The sequence below is a fragment of the Poecilia reticulata genome, chromosome 13 (assembly GCF_904066995.2).
Source record: "Poecilia reticulata chromosome 13, P_reticulata-male-v2, whole genome shotgun sequence".
Taxonomy (NCBI): domain Eukaryota; kingdom Metazoa; phylum Chordata; class Actinopteri; order Cyprinodontiformes; family Poeciliidae; genus Poecilia; species Poecilia reticulata.
In genome coordinates, this window is record NC_088842.1 from 6449722 (window position 1) to 6470621 (window position 20900).

The window sequence follows — 20900 nt, forward strand, 5'->3', positions numbered from 1 at the left end:
CAAATCCAACCATATTATTTTCCCAAATGGAGCTTTAGCGAAAGTTCAAGCTGGAAGACTCCACCCCCTTCGTTCGCCCATCGACGTCATGCTCATCTCCGACCTCAGCGCTGGACCTCACCCGGCGCGTTCAATCAGCAATCAGGCTCTGCGTAAAAGGATCCACACCCAAGCCGTCAGCTGCTTCCCAGCTGCGTTCAACCCACCACCTCCCCTTCTCCACCCACATCCTTCAGCTCTAGGATGGCACCCTTTCCCGACCACCACCACCAGTGCAGTGGCGCAAAAAGTGGGTATGCAGCGTATGCAACGCATAGGGGCGCAGCACCGGAGGGGGCGCCAAAAACTCCGTCTGGAGGGGGCGACGCGCCGATTCCCAAATACTTCAGAGCGCCTCACGCTCCTTCACCTCGCGCACATAACGAGGTAAATATAGCGAGTTTTACCCTTCACGTATCGTCGTCTGGGGGGGGGATCGCATCCACATTATTCAGGTGGATGCGAATTATGTTTTCGCATCCACCTGAATAATGTGTAGTTGCGACACTTGTGGGGCGCGCGCTATACCCCCCCACCGCCAGGCAGCACCGTGCTACAGATCCGTGCTACAGGCTCCGGCTCGGAGCCGGGCTGCTGAAGTAGAGCCGGTGGAAAAGGGACATTAAATTTTATTCACAAACAATTCTAGGTACGAATAAAACGTAAATACGTCTGTAGTTGACGGGCCCATTTCCGCCTCCTTCTCTGCAGTCCGCTCCAACTCACGTGACATGACGTTCGAGCTTCAGTCTGTCATGTCACCTTGCTGACGTCAGCTGCCTTGGGCCTATGCAACACATCAGTGACGTGGCTAGATAAGTAAACTGTCCTGTGACGTCACAGAGGGGTTGTATATATATCTATATATACATAAGATCTGTTATTTGTATTCATCTTCATTCGCATAGTATCATTATTGGACGTTCGAGAAATTTTACAATGAGTTACTTTGTGAGATTTTCTAATTGGATTGGAGCTGGACTGGGGATCAACAATCTAGGACCAAGAAAACCAGCCCAGAACTACAACACAGAGGCATTTACATATAACACAACCCTCAAAAAAGCGGGAATAATTCCAACTTACAACCTGGTTGAAAAAACAAGAAGATTTTGTACAGGAGTGCCATTGTCTGGCGTTGAACTTTTAAAAGCTTTGCATTTACCAACTGAAATGAAATCCTGTTCAACTCAAACGCCCCGCAATGTTTTTAGATATGGTAATATGCCTCTCTTCCGACTTCCAGATTTTGATGAAGTGAGGAGGCCTAGAAGCTGTTGAGGCTTCTAGGCCTCAACATGTAAGGTAAGGTCAAATAATTTTATTTATATAGCATATTTTCTGCAACAAGGCAATTCAAAGTGGTTTACATGAGTTAAAAGGAAATACAAACAAAACTAGAAAAATAGCTGTTCCTAGCGAAACAGCTGTGAGAATGCATATTTGCAGAATGATTACTGCAGAAATGCCAGAAAAAGTGGAGTAAAGCTTAAGAAGTAGAAGAAAGCAGAAGAAATGGAAATAGTTGAAACAGTTGAACAGTGAAACAAATAAAAAAAAAAGCATAAATTTAGTAGGAGAAATTGGTACACAACCAGAAATATTTGAAGAAGTGAAACATAGCAAAACAAAGCAAAAAGGAGCAAAAGAAGCATATTTGCAGAATGATTGATGGAGAAATACAAGAAACATGAAAACAAAAGATTAAGATGTAGAAAAATCAGAACGCTACAGTCATACATTGTAGAAAAAGTTTACGTACTGAAATTTAGAAGAATTCAGCAGAAGAAGCAGGAGTTTGTGTGCAACCTGAATTATTTGAAAAAGTCAAAAAGTGAAACAGAGGTTAAGAAAATGCATAATTATCACAGGAAGTGGAAATTAGTACAAAACCAGAAATCATTGAAACAGTTGAACAGTGAAACAGCAAAATACATAAACTAGGAGAAGCAGAAATTAGTTCAACGCCAGAAATGGTCAAAACAATTAAACAGTGTAACAGCAAAAAGTATAAACTAGCAGAAGGAAAAATTAGTACAAAACCAGAAATAATTGAAATGAAATATAGCAAACCTAAAAGCACAAAGGAGCAGAAGAAGCAGAACATTTTGATATATGAATTGCTAAAATTGATTAAAGATTGCAGAAGACCTTAGCAGAGAGTAAGATCAGTAGAAATAGAAGGCATACAGAAAAGTAGACAAGCAGAATGAATAGAAACAGATAGAAACAGAGCACAAGAGAGAAATACATTGAAGGAATTGCAGAAGGTGTGAAAAGCATCAATAAGCAGAAGCAGAAATAAGTACAATGCCAGAAATGGTTGAAACAATTAAACAGTGAAACAGTAAAAAACAAAAACTAGCAGAAGCAGAAATTAGTACAACGCCAGAAATAGTTGAAACAATTAAACAGGGAAATAATAAAAAGCATAAATTAGCAGAAGCAGAAATTAGTACAAAGCCAGAAATAGTTGAAGAAGTGAAACATAGCAAAAGCATAAAGGATCAAAGGAAGCAGAAGATTTTGATATATGAATTGCTAAAATTGATTAGAGATTGCGGGGCTGCACAGTGGCGCAGTTGGTAGAGCTGTTGCCTTGCAGCAAGAAGGTTCTGGGTTCAATTACCAGCCCCGGTCTTTCTGCATGGAGTTTGCATGTTCTCCCTGTGCATGCGTGGGTTTTCTCCGGGTACTCCAGTTTCCTCCCACAGTTCAAAAACATGACTGTCAGGTTAATTGGTCTGTATAAATTGTCCCTAGGTGTGACTGTGTGTGCGTGCATGGTTGTGTGTCTCTGTGTTGCTCTGCGACAGACTGGCAATCTGTCCAGGGTGACCCCGCCTCTTGCCCGGAATGTTAGCTGGAGAGGCACCAGCAACCCTCCCGAACCCACTAAGGGACAAGGGTGTAAAGAAAATGGATATATATATATATATATATATAGCTGTTGCCTACCTGTGTGGTATACATATTTTTTCATTATTATATATTTTTTCATAATGTATTATAATGTTCTGTTAGGAGAACTAAGCACCAGATAAACTATTTGCTCTGAACATTGATTTATTAAAGTTGAACAATACCAGGGCAGCACATAATATAATAAAGTCAACACTTTTAGTCCTTAATCAAAAACCCCCTCCCTCTCAAAAGTGTCTCAACAGTCTTTGTGTAACCAGAAAATGCCTCCTAACTTAAAGGAACAGTGACAGTACAACAGCACTAATGAACATTTAACAATAAATTTAGATAATTATAGATTAATTATCTAAATAATTAATCATTACAGTATACACATAAAACATACATATTTAAACAAGTGCTTGTTTTAACAGTGTTGCTGTGAAATGTTCAGTGCTACAGCAGCAAAAATCAAAAACATTGAAATTTGATACCTGGAACAACAGTATAACATAAACTGATATAAACACATGGCCATGAGCCAAAAGTGTATCTACCCCTCATTAAAACATAACACCTAAAAGATTTTCCACAGGGCCTAAAGTAGTACGTGTGTGTATATTATTTATATATATAAACTTCTTTGTGTTCTTTGGAGTTTCTGTGCTGATTAATTTTTTTGCAAAGCGATAAAAGCTGGTAGCTCTTGAATTGCTACAAAATAAAGCTGTATTTCCTTCAGCCCACTGGCTTCAATGTTGACACCTTGAGATGCCATGAGACCTAAATTCTGAACATCATGGCATGAAGTGCATCTCGGTTTTCCATGTCTGGCATATAACCATTCATTTAGCTTTTAAACTGGTTCTATTGATAATCAGTATGAATCATGACCTGTTTGTTCTGAAGATCCTGCAGCTTCCACTTCTCTTCATGGCGCCTCCTCATCCTGAATCTCATACTAATAGGAGGAACCACAGTGCTCTGTTAGGTTAAAGCTCATCTTCTGAAGTTGGGATATTTTTCCTCCAACAGGTTCCAGAGGAATCACCTCAAACCAGATGTTGGACTGGATTTTATTTCACTGTCATTTGTGAATGTTAGCTTCTCATTTTCAACAGTGGACCTATAAAGGTTGAAAAAGGTTATTATTTAGGAGAAAGTATCATCAGCATCAATATTTCCACGAAATAAGAGGCAAAAAAATTGTTTGATAAAGGAAAAGTCTCAGACTCTCAGCCCGACCGCACCAAACTATTTTTTTATATTAGACAATTTAATTTCACATAATTATCGCGGAAGAAGCCATTTGTTTGTTAAATACTTAATGAAACATATTTACCGTGTTTGATATTTCTTATAAATGACGTATACCCACAAAGAACGATTAGTCCAAGTTTGTTGTTTATTGAACGTTCAGAAAATACAGCGGCTGTGATGAGCCACAGCAAAGATAAACAACCTGAACAGATGATCAACTCTAAACCACTCGCACATTTTTACTCTCCGTCTCTTTCTGTAATTTAAGCATACCCGTTGTTATGGCAACCTCCTGCCATAACAACGGCAGAACAACTCCAGAGATTACGTTAAACAATATAACATTCAGTCTGTTACGATATCAAGCTTGCAGGCTTGATATTTATTTTGCGATCAACACAGCTGTGGTCGATTAGTTCATTTTATACTCCTGCTCTGCTCGTTATTTTGGTAATGGAACCGAAACGCACAGAATTGCGCAACACCTTGCTGAAACAATAATTACTGAGATTATTATTGTTGTTGGGTCATTAATTTGAACACATTTTGTTGATTTTTCTGTTGTTCTTTAATAGAGTTACGAACGTTTTAAGTCAGAGGACGTGCTGGTCTCAGCGTCCTGGCGGCGTTCAGTTTGTCACCTAATGCCGAGATCGACTCAAAACCTTCCGCGATCGACGTTTTGCACCGCTGCTCTAGCAAAGCACGAACAGTTCAGAAACAATATAAAATGGGAAAAAAGTTATTTATTAACAGATGAAGTCGTGTTTCAGATTGTTCTTGAAAAACTAATCAGTCACGGCTGATTAGTGGGTGAACTCACGGCAGTACCCTGCTGTACCCCCTTACTTTCACCCCTGGTTATCAGTCTATCAGTTTCAAAAACCTTCAGAATATAACATCACAAATCAGCAGGAACTGGGTTACCTAGCAACCCCAGTGAAGTCCGGCCGTTGCCTAGCAACAGGCCTGGCTTCAAACAAAGCTAAACCATGAAAACGCCTTCATTGTCTTTCATGGATGGTCGACATTCCTCACAGAACAAAATTCACATTTTGCAGGTTTTCTAAAAGGCTAAAAACAATTACTTTAAAAGTTAGAAGTATTTTACAGTTGATGCGATATGTGATTGGAAGCCAATGGAGCTGTTGTAAAATAGGTGTGATGTGATGAATTAAAGGGGTTTGTGTAATGATACGAGCAGCTGAATTTTGAACCAATTGTAATTTATGCAGTTTTCTGTGGCAGACCAAAAAGTAGAGAATTACAATAGTCTAAACGAGATGAGACCAAACTGTGGACCAGAACAGCAGTGGAGTGCGGAGTGAGAGAAGGATGGAGACGGCGAATATTTCGGAGATGAAAATAAGCTGACCGAGTGATATTATTGACATGGGAGGCAAAAGAGAGGGTGCTATCGAGGATGACACCCAGACTCTTAACCTGAGGGGAGGGAAAAATGGAGGAGTTATCAACTGAAATGGAGAAATTATCAAGTTTACTTAGTATTGAATTAGTACCAATTAAGTGAAGTTCAGTTTTACTGGAATTTAATTTGATGAAGTTAAGAGTAAACCATTGTTTTATTTCAAGAAGACAGTCAGTGAGGGAGGAAAATGGAAGCATAAAAGTTCATAAAAGAAAGTAGCCGTCCAAGAATGACTCAATTAAGAGTAAAAAAGTATTTGGTGAAAAGTCTACTCAAGTACTGAGTAACTGATCAAATTATTAATTAATATTTAACAGTTAAATAATCAGACAGAACAAAACAAAGTTAAGTTTAGCATATTTTGGTATTTTAAGGTAAAAAATGACAATTCATTTAAGGAAAAAAACAAAAACAAAATCAGACAAAAGAAAAAAAATTCCAAATCAGCTTCTTTCACTAATAAACTTATTAAACTTTAATAAAAACTGCAGATGTGTATCTGCGTCTAGTGAGTTTTAGGTTAAAATGAGTTTGTTTTTCATTCAGTGGGTAGAAAATCCAGAAAATGTACTCAAGTAAGAGTAAAAATACTTCATAAAAAATAGTTACTAGCCAACTCTGGTTGTTGCTTAAGGGTTATCAGCAGCGGTGAAAGTAGTTTTAAATTCTTGGGGGTACTATGACAAAAAAAACAAAACAAAAAAATAAAAATATATATATATATATATATATATATCGGGCGCCGATTTATGTTTTCGCATCCACCTGAATAATGTGTAGTTGCGCCACTGCACCAGTGTCGGGCCCCGGGGGAGAGCATCCCTAATCAGTTATTGGGATGTTCATCGAGTTCACATCAAATCTCAGCTCAAATTAGCTGCCGGGGTCCGAGCGCCAAAGAACTGTTATTCATTCCTGTCATTAAATCTTTTAATTGTTCCCTTTTGTCCGTCTGAGTCTCTCCAGATTGAACTATTTCTGTAGCTTCTTAATAGAAATCAAACCTTGTTTTTAACCTGCTTCTTAAAACTTAATAACAAAACAGAACTCATCATCAAGGTGGAAAACCATCACCAACATTTAATATGACAGTTTTTAATTATTAACTCAATAGCTCTTCCTTATAGGTTTAGGAGTTTGTGCGCTTCCTGCATCAGAAATCTATCATTTCTTTTTAAATACACAAAACAATTAACATATTTTCAGCTCTGTAGCATTTTTCATCTCCGCTCATCGTTTTGTCACTAAAACTCTCTCCATTAATCACATTTTTCTGTGAAGCTGTTTTTCAACAGCTTCTTTGTCTACAAGTTAAATTCCTATTGACTACAAATTTCTGCTTCTCAGTTTTAAGACCATTAATCATAACAGCTTCTGAAGATCTCTTGCACATCAGCCACTCACAATCAATGAAACAACTAACATTGTTTAATTGGAAAAATTATGTATGCAATGGTTTTTATATTTCTTGACTTGTTCTTGTTAAGAACATTCATATTAACAGCATAAAAAAATTAGAAATGCACCAATATGAAAAATTGGGTCGATGTCGATATCCGATATTAATATTACTGTAATGACCTATAACCAACATTTGAAATTTGACATTTTTATTTATTTTTAGTCATTTTTCACCTTTTAAAATGACTGTAAAAAGAAGAAAAAAAACTATTACAGAAATAAATTTAAATTCTTATCAGTGGCAAGAACACAAAGTGTGTGAACACAAATATATTGTATATAAAGATATACACCTTGAGTTAATCCTCCCACAATCCTTTGCTGCATCACTACTGCTATCACATGACCACATAACCACATGTGCATGTGGTCATGTGTTTGCCGTTTGTTTCCCCTCCAGAAACAAACGGCAATAAGATGGAAATAAGTATCTGTTTTTATTATTAACCCAGTTTTATTTATAGAACTGATACCGATATGTTGAAAAATAAGACTAACATTTTCCGATTCCGATGTATATCATGTATGTCTATAAAAAGTTGTTGCAACTTTCTGCATATTTAGTATATGGATTAACTGCACTTTAAAAATCCAGCAAAAAATCTTCATGTTTCTTTGCTGTTCTGGAAAAGTGTTTTCCAGAATTTGATCCCCTGTTAGTCGAGGCAGTGCAGCTGTTCTACATGTTATGACTCAACCTCAGATGGCTAATTTTATTTATTTTTTGATACCAGTATAGGGTTGCATCTCATTTTCCATGTTGCCAAAGAACTCACTGGTTTATTCCAGTATTCTCCAGAGGGACTTCGAGCCATCTGACATGTTAATGCTTTATACTCCCAAACACTTTAATGAACATGTTAGCCGACGGTGATGGAGATTTATTAGGATTATCCTTCCTTCAAAGGAAGCTGGCGTAACCATTAAAATGCACAGAGTTTTCATGAATAGTCATGACTCTCACTTCTAGCGGCTGTTCGCACATTATCCACAACAACAGGGGTGAAGACAGGGCAAGTTATGCTTGTTTAGTATGCTAACCACAGTATGAGCTAATTGCCTTCAAATTACCTTCAACGTTATAGCAGAAAAATGCTAAATTAAATCAAAGCTGTGTGTAATTAGAAGTTAAATTCTACACCACATTTCTTGTGTTAGCTTACATGAGCATTCTCCTTGTCTGCTTTTTACATGTTGTCACATGTTGTATCCAATTTAAATTTCATGAGAGAGGCCAACACAAAGTAGTGGAAAAACTCTGAAGTGAAAGGAAAGTGTGATAGAGCTTTTTACAACACATGGTTTTAGTTACTTTAAAACTCCTACATGAAATGCAGTGCAGCAAACTGTCTTCAGATTTCACACAGTTGTAATGGAAACGCAGCTAATGTGGAAGGACCAAAGAACCACTTATGGCTCCAGCGCCACAGGTTGAAGACCCCTAGCCTATCCCATAAAATGTCCACAATGTATAAAATTTAAAGTGCCTGAACTCTTTTGCAAGCAATTTTATTACACAAATGAAGATCTTCTGTAAAGAATTAAAATTACTAACTGTATGCAATTGCTAATAATTTTTTTGTCAGTCAGGTTATTTCTCCCAGAAAGTTCGACCTGACAAAAGTGTTAAGCCGACCTTGAGTTGATCAATTAGTAACTTTTTTTCCCCGCGTTGAAATGCCTTTCCAGAGCAGCAGCAGGAACTGTCACTGGACAGCATCAAAACCTAAGCAGATGACAGACCGGACAGATACATCTGTCTGAAAAATAAAAAAAATTAATAAAAAAATCAAATAAAACCTGCTTTAACATCTGCTGCTGCAAACATGGATGCCTCCAGTGACAGGCTTTTCTGCTGTAGATGGGTCCGCAACAAGGTTCCCACGGCCTGCAGAGACGAGCTCTACCACATCCTGAGGATGACGGGGCCTCTGGTAAGAAACGCTTCAACTCATATATTCATTTTTGAGTGGATCAAGATTTTTCTAGGAGGAAAATTGAGTTATAATGATGTGTTTTTAGTCACGGCTAGATTCATGTTTAGTGGTTTTTTCCTGACTGTGTGTGTGTGTGGGCGTGCGCGCATGTGTGTGTGTGTGAACCAGGTTTTTATATCCTTGTGGGGACCTATCTCTTCCTCCAATGTGGGGTTGTGGGGACCACTGCTTTTTGTGGGGACCTTTCTTGGTTCACATGAGGGAAAATGCTGATTTTGTGTTAGAGGTTGGGTATGTGATGGCTAGGTGTTAGGGTTAGGGGTTGGGTAATGGTCAGGCTGTAGAAAATGATTGGAAGTCAATGTAAAGTCCCCACAAGACATGAAAACACAAATGTGCATGTATGTGTAAAGACACCTGTGCAGAGTAATTGGAGTTATAATAGATAGAATATGAAACCTTCTACCTTATATGTGTGTTGGTGCCGTCTGCTCCATGAATCATGTTTGTGTTTGTAGCTACTCTCCAGAATTCTCCATTACCTGCTTCCATTTGTTGTCACAATGTTCTGCGGGCGCCTGGGAAATGATGTGATGGCTGGTTATGGATTAGCCTCAGCAGTAAGTGCTTGTATTCTATCATATTTTTAAAATACGTTTTGGAAGCATAAACACAAAAAAAGACCGAGATGTGACACACGTTTTACTGACACTGCTTAAAACTAATATTTTAATCAATTTAAACTGTCATAAGTAGCAAAAATATTAGCAAACAAACAGTAAAGTCTACAAACAGTGAAGTCTACAAAAGTATGCTTTGAATTGATTCCAGGCCATTAACGTTACCACGGCAGCCACAGGATGCGGTCTGGGACTGGCATGCGACACGCTGGTGTCCCAGGTTTGAAAACTTGGTGTTAATATTTCTTGACTCGCTTTTAACTGACTTCACATCCTAACTATTCATTACTGCGCTTCGCTGAATGATTACTGCCACCTCTGCGGTGCTGCCAGACGTTCGGGGGTAAGAACCTGCTGCGGGTGGGAGTGATCCTGCAGCGGGGCATCATCATCCTGATGCTGTTCTGTCTGCCCTGCTGGGGGCTGCTCATTAACGCCGAGGCCATCCTGCTGTGCATGGGGCAGGAACCCGAGGTGGCTAGGTAACTACATGCAGCTGAAGCTGCTCAAAACACCAAGTCATTATTTATTTGTAGCAAAATCTGAACTTTAAGATTAGCTCTGTGTGCTGAAATATTGCTGTAAAAAATCTGGTAATTAGTTTTAAGCACTGTTTCTTATTTCCAGAGTAGCCCAGCTGTATATGACAGCTTTTATTCCTGCAGTACCGGTAAGTTTTCACCTTTCTTTGACACGTTCAGCCTTGACTTCCTGTGATTTCTAATTATGTGGTTAGCTAGAATATATTCATACCCCTTTAACTTTTTTTCACTGTTCATTGTGATGCAGCCAAAACATCTGTCTGGCTGCAGATGTTTTGGCTGCATCAAAACATCTGCAGCCAAAACGTCTGCAGTTTTGGAGGCATCAACAGATGTTGGTGTTACAGACCAACACAAAATAGTTGTTTTTATTTGTATATTCCCAAATCACAACAAATGCTGTCACTTAACCAAAAATAAATAAATAAAAAAATTCAGTACATAATTGAAGAAGTACATAAACAGTAAACTTCTCAAATACAAATTGAAAATTCAAATTGTTGTGTGCATTCCTATCCATGACCTTTTCCTCAGCTATACCAAGGAAACAACTATCAGTTGGCAACAGGAGTCTGAAATATCTCACACTGTGCAGCCTGTTAAATTAAATTCTACTGAATTGTTATTTTAAAAAGTTTAAATAACAGAAAATAATGCAAACTGCAGAGTTGTAGAAGAAGGAAGCAGAGTGAGGAAAAGTGAGGGGTCAGTTTGTCGTCCAGCAGCCTAAACATATAGCAGCAATGAGTTTATTAGAAAATGGAACAACTGCAAAATGACCAACATGTGTTAATCCACTGGTAACTCTAGAGGAACTTGAGAGATCCATACTCACTTGGGTTCTATTTTCAATTTGAATTTTTGGAAGAGCAAACAGGTGGAAGAAGATGATCTTGTCAAAAACAAAAGACTCACATGAACCTTTTCAGTCCCACATATGGATGTTTTCCTTAAGCAGGGACAGGGAGGCTGATCAGAGTTGAAATGTAGATATATGGAGCTAAAAACAGGACAGTCCTGTCACAAAGCCAGGGAGAAACTACAAGGAATTTCATACTAGGCAAATGTTTTACCTTAACAACCCTAAACCTACAGCCAAGGCTACAAAAAGAATGGCTTCAATCCAAGAATCTTTAGGTCTAAAGTAACATCCAGACCTAAATTTTATTGAGATTCATCTAAAGGAAGTTCATAGATGCTCTTCTTTGAAAATAAATAAATCAGTCCCTGGATGGCTAAAGTTCATAGACACATGCATACCTCAGAACAACTGATTGTAGCAAGAGGTACAAAGAACGTATGAATAATTTAGTTAGGCTCTGCATGCAGACTCTATCCCACCTACAACGACAATTTGATTCTTTCCTTTTCTCTTAGGCCATGTTTCTGTATAACCTTCAGGTGTCCTACCTGCAGAACCAGGCAAGCTATGACGTTGTAGTTATTATTTCTATAAGAAAAATGTCGTCTTAACTTGTGGCGCTACTAACACCTTCATGCTTGCGTTTTTAGGGAATAATCATGCCCCAAATGTACACTGCTTTGTTGGCGAACATTGCCAACCTGGCAACAAACTACGCCTTCCTTCACTGGATGAGTCTGGGCGTCGCGTAGGTGTTCCTTACACGTCCCAAAACATTTACTCACAATCACATATGGTTCTGAGTGTGACCCGACTCTCTTTGCAGTGGTTCTGCAGCGGCCAACACTCTCTCACAGATTTATATCTGTGTTTTTCTCTTGGCCTACATTTGGTGGAAGAAGCTACATGTGAACACATGGGGAGGTGAGCAGTCAGTGCTTTGACCTACTGTCTTTTTTTTTTGTTTTTGGCTTCACGTAACTCATTGAAGGATAAATAGGAGTCTTCCCCCCCCTGCAGGCTGGTCTGTGGAATCGCTGCAGGAGTGGGGATCCTACATGAAGCTGGCCATCCCCAGCTTGTTGATGGTTTGCTTTGAGTGGTGGGTGTATGAGTTTGGGGGATTCTTTGCAGGTAATTTTGCAGCCGACAGTCAGTATCAACCAGTTCACTTCTGTCACAAACAGCTTGAAATGAAAACCAGTAGCAGAGACTGAGGGTACGATGAGTCATTTTTCATATTTAGGAACACTTTATGAAGGCAACATTAGTTTGGTCATTAGCTTATATATCTGAATTTATTTCAGGATGTTGTTCATCCCTTCAGACAATCAGAACAAGTGCAAATGTAACTGTTTTGGTAATAAAGCATGTCCAAGCAAGTTTTCAAATGACTCAACTTACCCCCAAAACTACAATTTCAACTTTATTTGTGTCCAGAGCTAAAATGCTATACTTTTTTATGCTGTAGCTCACATATAGCACAATTGACAACAAATTTTGAAAATATCTGAACACGATTCTTATGAAACTTATGATTGACGAAATTCACTTTTAAGAGTGGAAATGTTTTTTTTCTTCTTTTTTTTAAGAAATAAAAGTCTAACAAGTTTACCTTCACAATCTCAATTAACTCACTATTTGGTCACATGATAAATGTTGTCTAGCAACAAAGAGTGGCTCAACTTACCTCAGTCTCTCCTTCATCTCTCATATTTATTATTTTTGTAATAATCAGGAATGCTGAGTGAAGATGAGCTGGCAGCCCAACATGCTGTGATAATGATCGCTTTCATCACTTACATGGTAAGGTGTATGTCGTTCTAAAATCTCACATTTTAGGGAGTTAAATTGTAGATTTCTCAAACAATAATTGCAGATTGATCTCAGCATTTGCAGACAAACCTTTTATGTGTTTATTTTAATAATTTTTATGTTATTGTTTATTTAATACGGACAGATTCATAAAGTAACATAAATCAAGAGAATCCGTTGCCTTCATCTTTATTTGAATTTCCATTGCCCATATAATAGCACAATTTGACATTTCAAAGATAAATTCATAGCCTTTTTTTATTTTGTCTAAAACGTTTTGGCGCTAGGATGGTGGGTTTTTTTTGTTGGCTTTTTTTTTTTTTGTCCGTATCGAAATTAGTTTATTTCGCAAAACATGGAAACACTTTTTTTTTTTTTTGCATCACATGAGTCCCATGATCAACAGCCGGACATTTCACCACCACAAACCACGAAGAAGATGACGACAGGAAGTAGATGGAGGACGACAGCGCGGCATGTTTTTAGAATGACTTATCACGTTAACAAACTTATTCATGTGGGATTTTAGTTGCATTTCTTATTTAATGGAAACATTGCAATTGTGAAATTTTTCCCCCGACATTAGCGTAATGTTGACAAAGTTGGCTAGTTCGCAACACTCATTGCTTAAAGGACTTTTAACAGTAAATAGTAAATACCATAAAATGATCAAAAATTTACTAAAAACACACTTAATCAAAACAATTACTTTTAATATTTAATATTAAATAACCAGTGCAGTTCTGGGTCATATTTAGCCAATTGTTAATCCTTGTAGTGACTGATATCAGTTATTTTTCCATAATTTGGGATCTGTAGTTCCCTCTTGGGATTCAAGCTGCGGCCTGTGCGCGTGTGGGTAACGCTCTCGGTGCAGGAGACACCGCCAGAGCTCTCCTAGCTAGCAAGCTGTCGCTCAGTCTGGCAGGTGAGGTCAAACATTGGAAAATGAATCATATTGTTTTCATTATTTTCTTTATACTTTTTGATAAATTTGTCATTTCATCTTTTATTTTCCAGTTTCCTTTGCTCTGGTTGAAGGCGTTGTGCTTGGCTGCACTAAGACAGTCATCGGCTACATCTTCACCTCTGATGAGTGAGTCTGTATAGTTAAAGCTGCAGTATGTGAGTTTCATTTAATTTTTTATTTTTTTTACATATTTGTGTGTTGTGACAGAATGTCATGAGACATACATGAGTAAAAGTTTGATCTCCTTCACCTTCTCCCCGCGCTGAAGAAATGCACTGCTCCTTACCAAAAACTACCAGTCAGAGACAGGAAGAGGGTCTTGGCGCTGTCCATCAACTCATGAATGCGCTGCTAAATGTGCCACTGGAGGAGAAGCAACTTACTGTCACAAGAAAATCATTTTTCCGCCTTCACATACTGCAACTTTAACTGTTCTCATTCGTAAAAAAAACAAAGAATCTTTCTGTAATGGAAAATGAATATTTCAATGTAATCCTTTTCTTTTTTTTTCAGGAATATTGCGAGAATCGTGTCGAACCTGATGACTGCGTACTGCTTCCTCCAGCTCTTTGACGGCCTTGTGGTGAGTCACTGCATGCAGAGCAAATCTGTTTGCCGTACCGAGCCAAAAGTCTCACATGAGCATCTCCTGTCCTCTCAGTGTGTGTGCACCGGCATCTTCTTGGGCACAGGCAAACAGAGGATACCAGCTGTGGCGAATTTCATTGCATATTACTGCGTGGGGCTGACGATGAGCGTGGTTCTGATGTTTGTCGCAAAACTGAGAGTTTTAGGTAAGTCTGTGAAGTGAAACCGGCTCGCTGTTTTCGTCAGCGTTTGGGGCAAATTTGTGTTTGCACAGGAAACGAAGGTCGTAACAAGTGAGGCCTGCTGTGCTTCTGACAGAACCATTTGTCTTTTCTCTGCAGGCTTTTGGCTCGGGCTGCTCATTTGTGTTGTCCTGCATTCCACTTTCTACATTATTGTGATCTTCAGGCTGAACTGGAAGAAAATGACAGAGGAGGTATTCCAACTCTCTAGCAGTTTGACAATTATTAGGCATATTGAAGGTGGGTGGATTTATCAAAAATGTGGATGATATCAATATCAAGTCTGTATCAGTATCGGATTGACGCTACCGAGATAAAATCAATACTTTAGTTTCAGATTCCGTCTTGAAATGTTATTCTATTGTTGCGTTGTAATCTCTCATCTCTACCGTAAAACAGATTTTGCTTTGATTTCCTCTAAAACAAAAACATTTTAACTCTTTATTTAGAAAACGTTGTTTCAGTTTGTCATGGAAATATGATATTAAAGAATTTTGTGGACACCCAAAAATACTTTGTTTATTGAGTGTCTGTCTACAAATGTATCCTTCCTTCATTACACAATTATAAAGCATACAGCAAAAGGCTAATTACTTTATTTTTTGGGTGTCTACTATAAAGACACCCAATTTTAGCAAAACAATTCAAAGAAAGAAAAATGTGTGAAAGTCTAAATTTTGATGATATACTTCAATAACAAGTGTTGGTATCTGTATTGGTATTGGTGATATTGGCTACGTATTTACTTGTTGGATTGATACCAACATATGCATCAGCACACAACTTTAGAGGGTTTTTCTAACATACACTAGCCTGCAAAAGCATTAATTCTCCTGTAATAGAATAATAGCTGTAATGCAGGTTGTAATAGGAACGAGGCAAGCAACTCCATAGCAACCGTCATGACAGTTACAGATACCTACCAAGATGGCTGTCAGCTACAGAGTTCCCAGAAATGTGATGTCACATAAAAGCTTTGTATTCAGTTCCAGTTCTTTTGACAATTCTATTCTTCCATAAAAGCCAGACCTGTGGACTGCAGGACTGGTTATATGAACAGATTCTCCCACCCAGGTTGTGAATCTCTGCAGTTTCTCAAGAGTTAGAGTGGCTTTTCTGACGGTGCTCTTCTTTCTCAGCCTGTCAGTTCAAGTGGACAGCCATGTTTTGATAGGTGTGGGATTTTGGCATTCAGCTTCTGTTTTCAGATGATGGATTGAACATTTCTCTGTCAGATGTCTCAATGTGGGGATGTTGTTTTATAATCTGACCCTCAACTTTTATGTTGTGTTCACTGGTCTTTGTAATTCTGTTTGTTTTCTAATGTTAATAAAAACAACAAAACTCCTAAGAGGCCTTCGCAGCATATCTGGATTAATACTAAGATTAAACTATAACTGCAAGCAGCTATGAACGGGTTCCCTGCTCTCATAAAATTACTCACATTGTGACCTTATTTACTAATTAAGTGGCTGTTCAAGACTTCTGGTAGCACTAGATTTTATTTAGGAGTATCTGAATAAAAGAAGTTGAATACAAATAAATGGCACACTTGTTTCTTTTATTGTAAAAAAAAATGAAAACCATGTATCCTTCCTTCATAACACAATAATAAAGCATACAAAAAGGCAATTTGCCAAATTTTGTGCTTTTTTGCTTTTGTTTCCAGGCTGTAAAACGGGCCATGAAAAAGACTCACCTGACTCTGTTAGGAGCAGATGACCCATCAGACAACAGCACAGCTAACGGTCAAGCATCAAACAATGGAAATGTAAGTCACCTGCTATTTTTAAAGGGGCAGTGTCATATAAAACCAACTATTTTAAGCTTTACATCATGTTATAATGTTAATCCCTCATCAAAAACACACCTGGAGTGTTGTTTTGACTCTCACGCATGTTTGAGAAACCGTCTATTCTCCTATGACAACCATTTAGCTGTGCAAAACGCTTGGGTGGACCTAGCTCCGCCTTCAAGAGCGAGGTAGGTGTTTGCTAATAGCCAGCAGCAATTAGCAAACACCTGCTGAACTGCACATCTGCTGAGCTCATCATACAAGCTACTTCTCAGTGCAACGCTGGTAAAAATGTTGTTAAAGGGTTAATAGAGGAGCCATCTTGTGATCACTTCCTGAAAGTGGAGTTTCAGAAAGAGCAAGAGTTCTTAAAGGGACAGAGACCCAATTTCAAGGTGTTAAATATCAAAGTCAAATTTATTTAGACATATACAACATTTTTATAGCTACTGAAGGTAACAGTTACTTTATTTACTATAAAATAACACTATCTGTCTGGAAAACACAATACTTCTTTAACAGTCTAAGCTGATTTGCTATCAATTCCCTATATATTTTTTTGAAGTCCACTGATGGGTACACACCTGTGAAAACCCAGCAACATGACGGGAACAGTGAGACACGGATCGAGGAAGAGGTGAGACTGCAGAAGAGCAGCCGCCTCTCCACCACCCAGCTGATCATCAGACGAGGCCTCACCATGGTTACGGCGCTGGCCTTTCTGGCGGTGGGAACAGCCGTCCACTTCCTGGTCCCCTTGCCAGAGACGGGAACCAACTCTACTCTTGACGGGATCAACACAACATTTACTCCTCATACAACTTCTTCACCTGTCCTCTAAAAATGAAATATGGTATCTTAATTCTCAGTCAGATGTGAATATTTATGGACTGTGAGCCAAAGGGTAAAAAGTGCTTTCAATTTTTTTTTTTTTTTTTTCAAAATGAGGAGAATTAATATTGTTAGAAATAAAATAGAAAGTTTTTCACCAAGTTACTTCCATGGACACTTTATCCTGCTTAGGACTTTAAGAGGTTAAATGGCTGATCACATTTGTCACCTAACAAAAGACGAACTTAACCTCGACGATCCATTATGCAGAGATTGTGTCAGGCTTGTGATTATGGGACTTCTCAAAGCAACTATAAAAATAACAAAACCTGACCGTAAGAAAACACATCTCTATTTAGCCTGTAATTTGTAAAAAATGTAAACACTTGTTTTATTTGAGCCAATAAAAACTAATTGTTTTAAGTTGACATTGTCCTTTCAGCGTTCAATTTGAGTGTATTTGTTTCGTGGAGAATTATAAAACGTTTTGGGGCCGTTGCCAATAAGTTGTACTACCGTCTTTTGCCTGTAGGACACCATTAAATCTACATTCTTCTAAAGTTGGAGCAAACAGAGGAAGGGAAACTTGGTAAGCAGCATTTTATAATTGCTATTGATATTAAAGCTGCAGTAAGTAACTTTTAGAAAACATGTTTGGTTTTAATGCACTTATTTATTAAAACTGTCACCATGACATGACAATAAAGTATGAGACAGATAATCTGTGAAAACATGGATCTCCTCTGCTGCCTTCTTGTGGCCATACTGCAGCTCGGTCAGGAACAGCCAATTAGAGCCAGGAGGCGGGTCTTAGCGCTGTCAATCAAATGACAGCGCATCCTGAGGATGACGGGCCTCCTGTTTTTTAAAATCAAACACTTTAAGATGGTAACATATCACTCTTTGCTCCAGTTCCCCAAGTTAACTGATGGCATTTGGTCAGTAAATGTCTTCATTTAACCTCGTGTGTCACAACTAAAATTATTCTGAACTTTGTGATGAAAGTTCTGACTGCAGATGTGGGAAAGTTTATGTATCTGTATTACTGCAGCAAAATCCTCACACATAAAGATCAACACTCATCTGCCTTACTTTAAAAGTGTGTTTTCTTTTCTTTTCCATCTTCCTTTATGATTGAAAGAATGTTTTGAGGGGGGCATTTCATCTTATTCCTGCATGTGGCATCAGGTCACATTAATTCTGTCGCCACTGCACTGATTAGAAAAGGAGCCAACCTTCAAATGAAGTGGTAAAAATCAGATTCTTGCCAGAAATCCCCCCCCCCCCCCTCACCAGAACAAGTTCATTGTCCCTCACATATTTCATTACCTAGATCTGAACATTCCCCACTTTCAAGTCTCCCCCCCCATTTTGCTCTCTGTTGTGATTACAGAGAGTTTTCTCGTCTTTGTTGTTCAATCTCTGTTGTTTCAGCCGGCTCTGGCCTACCTCCAGGGAAGCTGTGATCACAGCAAGATTTCCATCCTCGGCAGCATCCAGAACACAACAAAGACACACATGTTGGAGGAAAAACAAGAAGCTGCGCCGGAGGGACGCACACTTGAGACATGGAAGCGTCCAGCGACAGGCTTTTCTGCTGTAGCTGGCTGCGCCGCAGGGTTCCCTTGCCCCACAGGGAGGAACTGTACCACATCCTGAGGATGACGGGACCTCTGGTAAGGACCTGTACTCCCTGCATGCCCCGTTCTGACCGCGTAGTTTACACCAGATGATCGACGTTCTCGGCCAAGGAAAGACAGAAGAGGTGTTAGCCTTACAGCCAGGACAGCATCTGGCAGAATTTAGTCACTGACTGATGAAGGAGGGGGAAAAATGCCATTGTCAAAGCTCATTTATCAAATCCAAAGCTGTTGACAACAATAATTAATTGCAATTTGTGCTTACTGTAATATCATCTGTCCCCTGGTGGCTGCTTCACCTTTGATGTTAGCATTTTTCTTTCCAGCTGCTGTCTCGAATCCTAAGTTACCTCCTGCCTTTTGTGGTCACAATGTTCTGTGGGCGTCTAGGGAACAACGTGATGGCCGGCTACGGGTTGGCTTCTGCTGTAAGTGATCAGAAAAATGAAGCGATGATTATACACTGCATAAACACAAAAAAGGTATTTTTTGGTTACAGTTTCTAGTGCAAATATCTTGGTACACTTACTAATTTTTCAGTAACTTTTCAGCAAGATATAGGAGCATGTTCAGAGTCAAATATTCCTTTCTCTTGATGTAAAAGTGCTAATTAAACTGGCAGATTATTTACACTTATAACTTGGGGGAAATTGTTTATTATAAGTGAAATAATCTGCTAGTGGACCTGGCACTGTTTCATCAATGTTGAGGAGTTATTCACTTAAAACAAGCTTCTATCTTTTACTAAAAACTTACTCGTTTTGTTTTATTTCAATCGTACTAAAATATTTGCAGTAGACGCTAGACCAAAAATACTTTGTAAGATTTCGTCATATGACGGTTGTTTCTAAATGTATTGCATCATACCTTTGCTTTGGAATGACACGTAAAACATTGTGGATTCCTTTCAGACCATCAATGTTACCACTGCAGCCACAGGGTATGGTCTGGGCCTGGCGTGTGATACTCTCATATCTCAGGTCTGGAAGCCATTTTGTCATATGTCAGTTTCATCAGAGCTTCTTTCAGGTCTGGAGTTTAAAATGTGTGTGATGTTTGACAGACGTTTGGGGGCAGGAACCTGCTGCAGGTGGGCGTGATCCTTCAGAGGAGCGTCATCGTCCTGCTGCTGTTCTGCCTGCCCTGCTGGGGGCTGCTCATCAACGCACAGCCCGTCCTGCTGTGTGTGGGGCAGGACCCTGAGGTGGCCAGGTACCTCACTGACATAAACATGTTGCACTGCGTCCCATCAGGCTGTTTTATGAAGCAAAAATTAACCCTCTGTGGGCCAAGAGAAGCGCCTGTGTCATCCAATGCTGTTGATAAAGGATGTCACTTGTGCGTCAGATTTACAGGTGTACCTGAAACACACAAACACAAAGGTTCCGCCCAGAATAAAAGAATGCGTTTTATTGGTCAAAATCGATGTAATGAATTCATTGAAATTAACATGTTAATGTCCTGGTACTGCACTTAGTTAATAAAGTTTTCTGGAGCTTACAGCATCACTTCATAGTAATTACTGGGTCTCTGGGAATTAATTTTGTATCATATGTTACTTTAGAGATAAAGAACTCACTTTGTTCCCAAACGTAACCTGTTGGTGCAAATAAATTATTTCCAAGTTACAGAATCGTTTTTCATAAATTACAGAAAGTATCTTTTAATTACTTTTGAGGCACAAATCTGTTTTTTTCTCTATCTTTTATGATAAAAAATATAGATATTATTTTCTTTAAAACGTGAGCGCCAGAGCATTTTAATCTTCCATATGGACAGAATTGACCAAGAATATTAAAACTGGAATTATGAGCAAGAGTTTCAGCACATTCACAATGAATTTGCTCAATTTCTCTATCAAGCTATTTTAATGTATTTCTGTGTAAAATTCTACCCTGTTTATCA

At 38.7% G+C, this 20900-nt stretch overlaps 1 protein-coding gene and 1 long non-coding RNA gene across 6 annotated transcripts in view; one reads left to right on the forward strand and one right to left on the reverse strand.

Moving 5' to 3' along the window:
• The window catches only part of LOC103474157 (multidrug and toxin extrusion protein 1-like), a 26928-nt gene continuing 6028 nt past the window's right edge, over positions 1-20900 (forward strand). Inside the window, exons 1-18 of one of the 5 annotated variants that reach the window (XM_081614564.1) lie at positions 6-426; positions 8955-9027; positions 9549-9650; positions 9862-9930; positions 10044-10192; positions 10338-10380; positions 11630-11674; positions 11765-11862; positions 11941-12038; positions 12135-12248; positions 12853-12920; positions 13749-13857; positions 13950-14025; positions 14413-14482; positions 14561-14693; positions 14829-14923; positions 16399-16500; positions 17090-17783. In XM_081614564.1, the coding sequence (XP_081470690.1) occupies positions 89-426; positions 8955-9027; positions 9549-9650; positions 9862-9930; positions 10044-10192; positions 10338-10380; positions 11630-11674; positions 11765-11862; positions 11941-12038; positions 12135-12248; positions 12853-12920; positions 13749-13857; positions 13950-14025; positions 14413-14482; positions 14561-14693; positions 14829-14923; positions 16399-16500; positions 17090-17365 (2058 nt within the window). In that variant the 5' untranslated portion in view covers positions 6-88 and the 3' untranslated portion in view covers positions 17366-17783. Of the gene's footprint in view, positions 427-7155; positions 9028-9548; positions 9651-9861; positions 9931-10043; positions 10193-10337; positions 10381-11629; positions 11675-11764; positions 11863-11940; positions 12039-12134; positions 12249-12852; positions 12921-13748; positions 13858-13949; positions 14026-14412; positions 14694-14828; positions 14924-16398; positions 16501-17089; positions 17784-18923; positions 19032-19321; positions 19424-19906; positions 19976-20058; positions 20208-20900 lie in introns of those variants that run through there. The other 4 variants (XM_081614563.1, XM_008424937.3, XM_008424935.3 and 1 more) reach the window with 4 other exon arrangements.
• The window catches only part of LOC145554542 (uncharacterized), a 2044-nt gene continuing 431 nt past the window's right edge, over positions 19288-20900 (reverse strand). Inside the window, exons 2-3 of the long non-coding RNA XR_014090516.1 lie at positions 19863-20356; positions 19288-19421 (exon numbers count right to left, since the gene is read on the reverse strand). This is a non-coding gene — a long non-coding RNA (uncharacterized LOC145554542). The remainder of the gene's footprint in view (positions 19422-19862; positions 20357-20900) is intronic.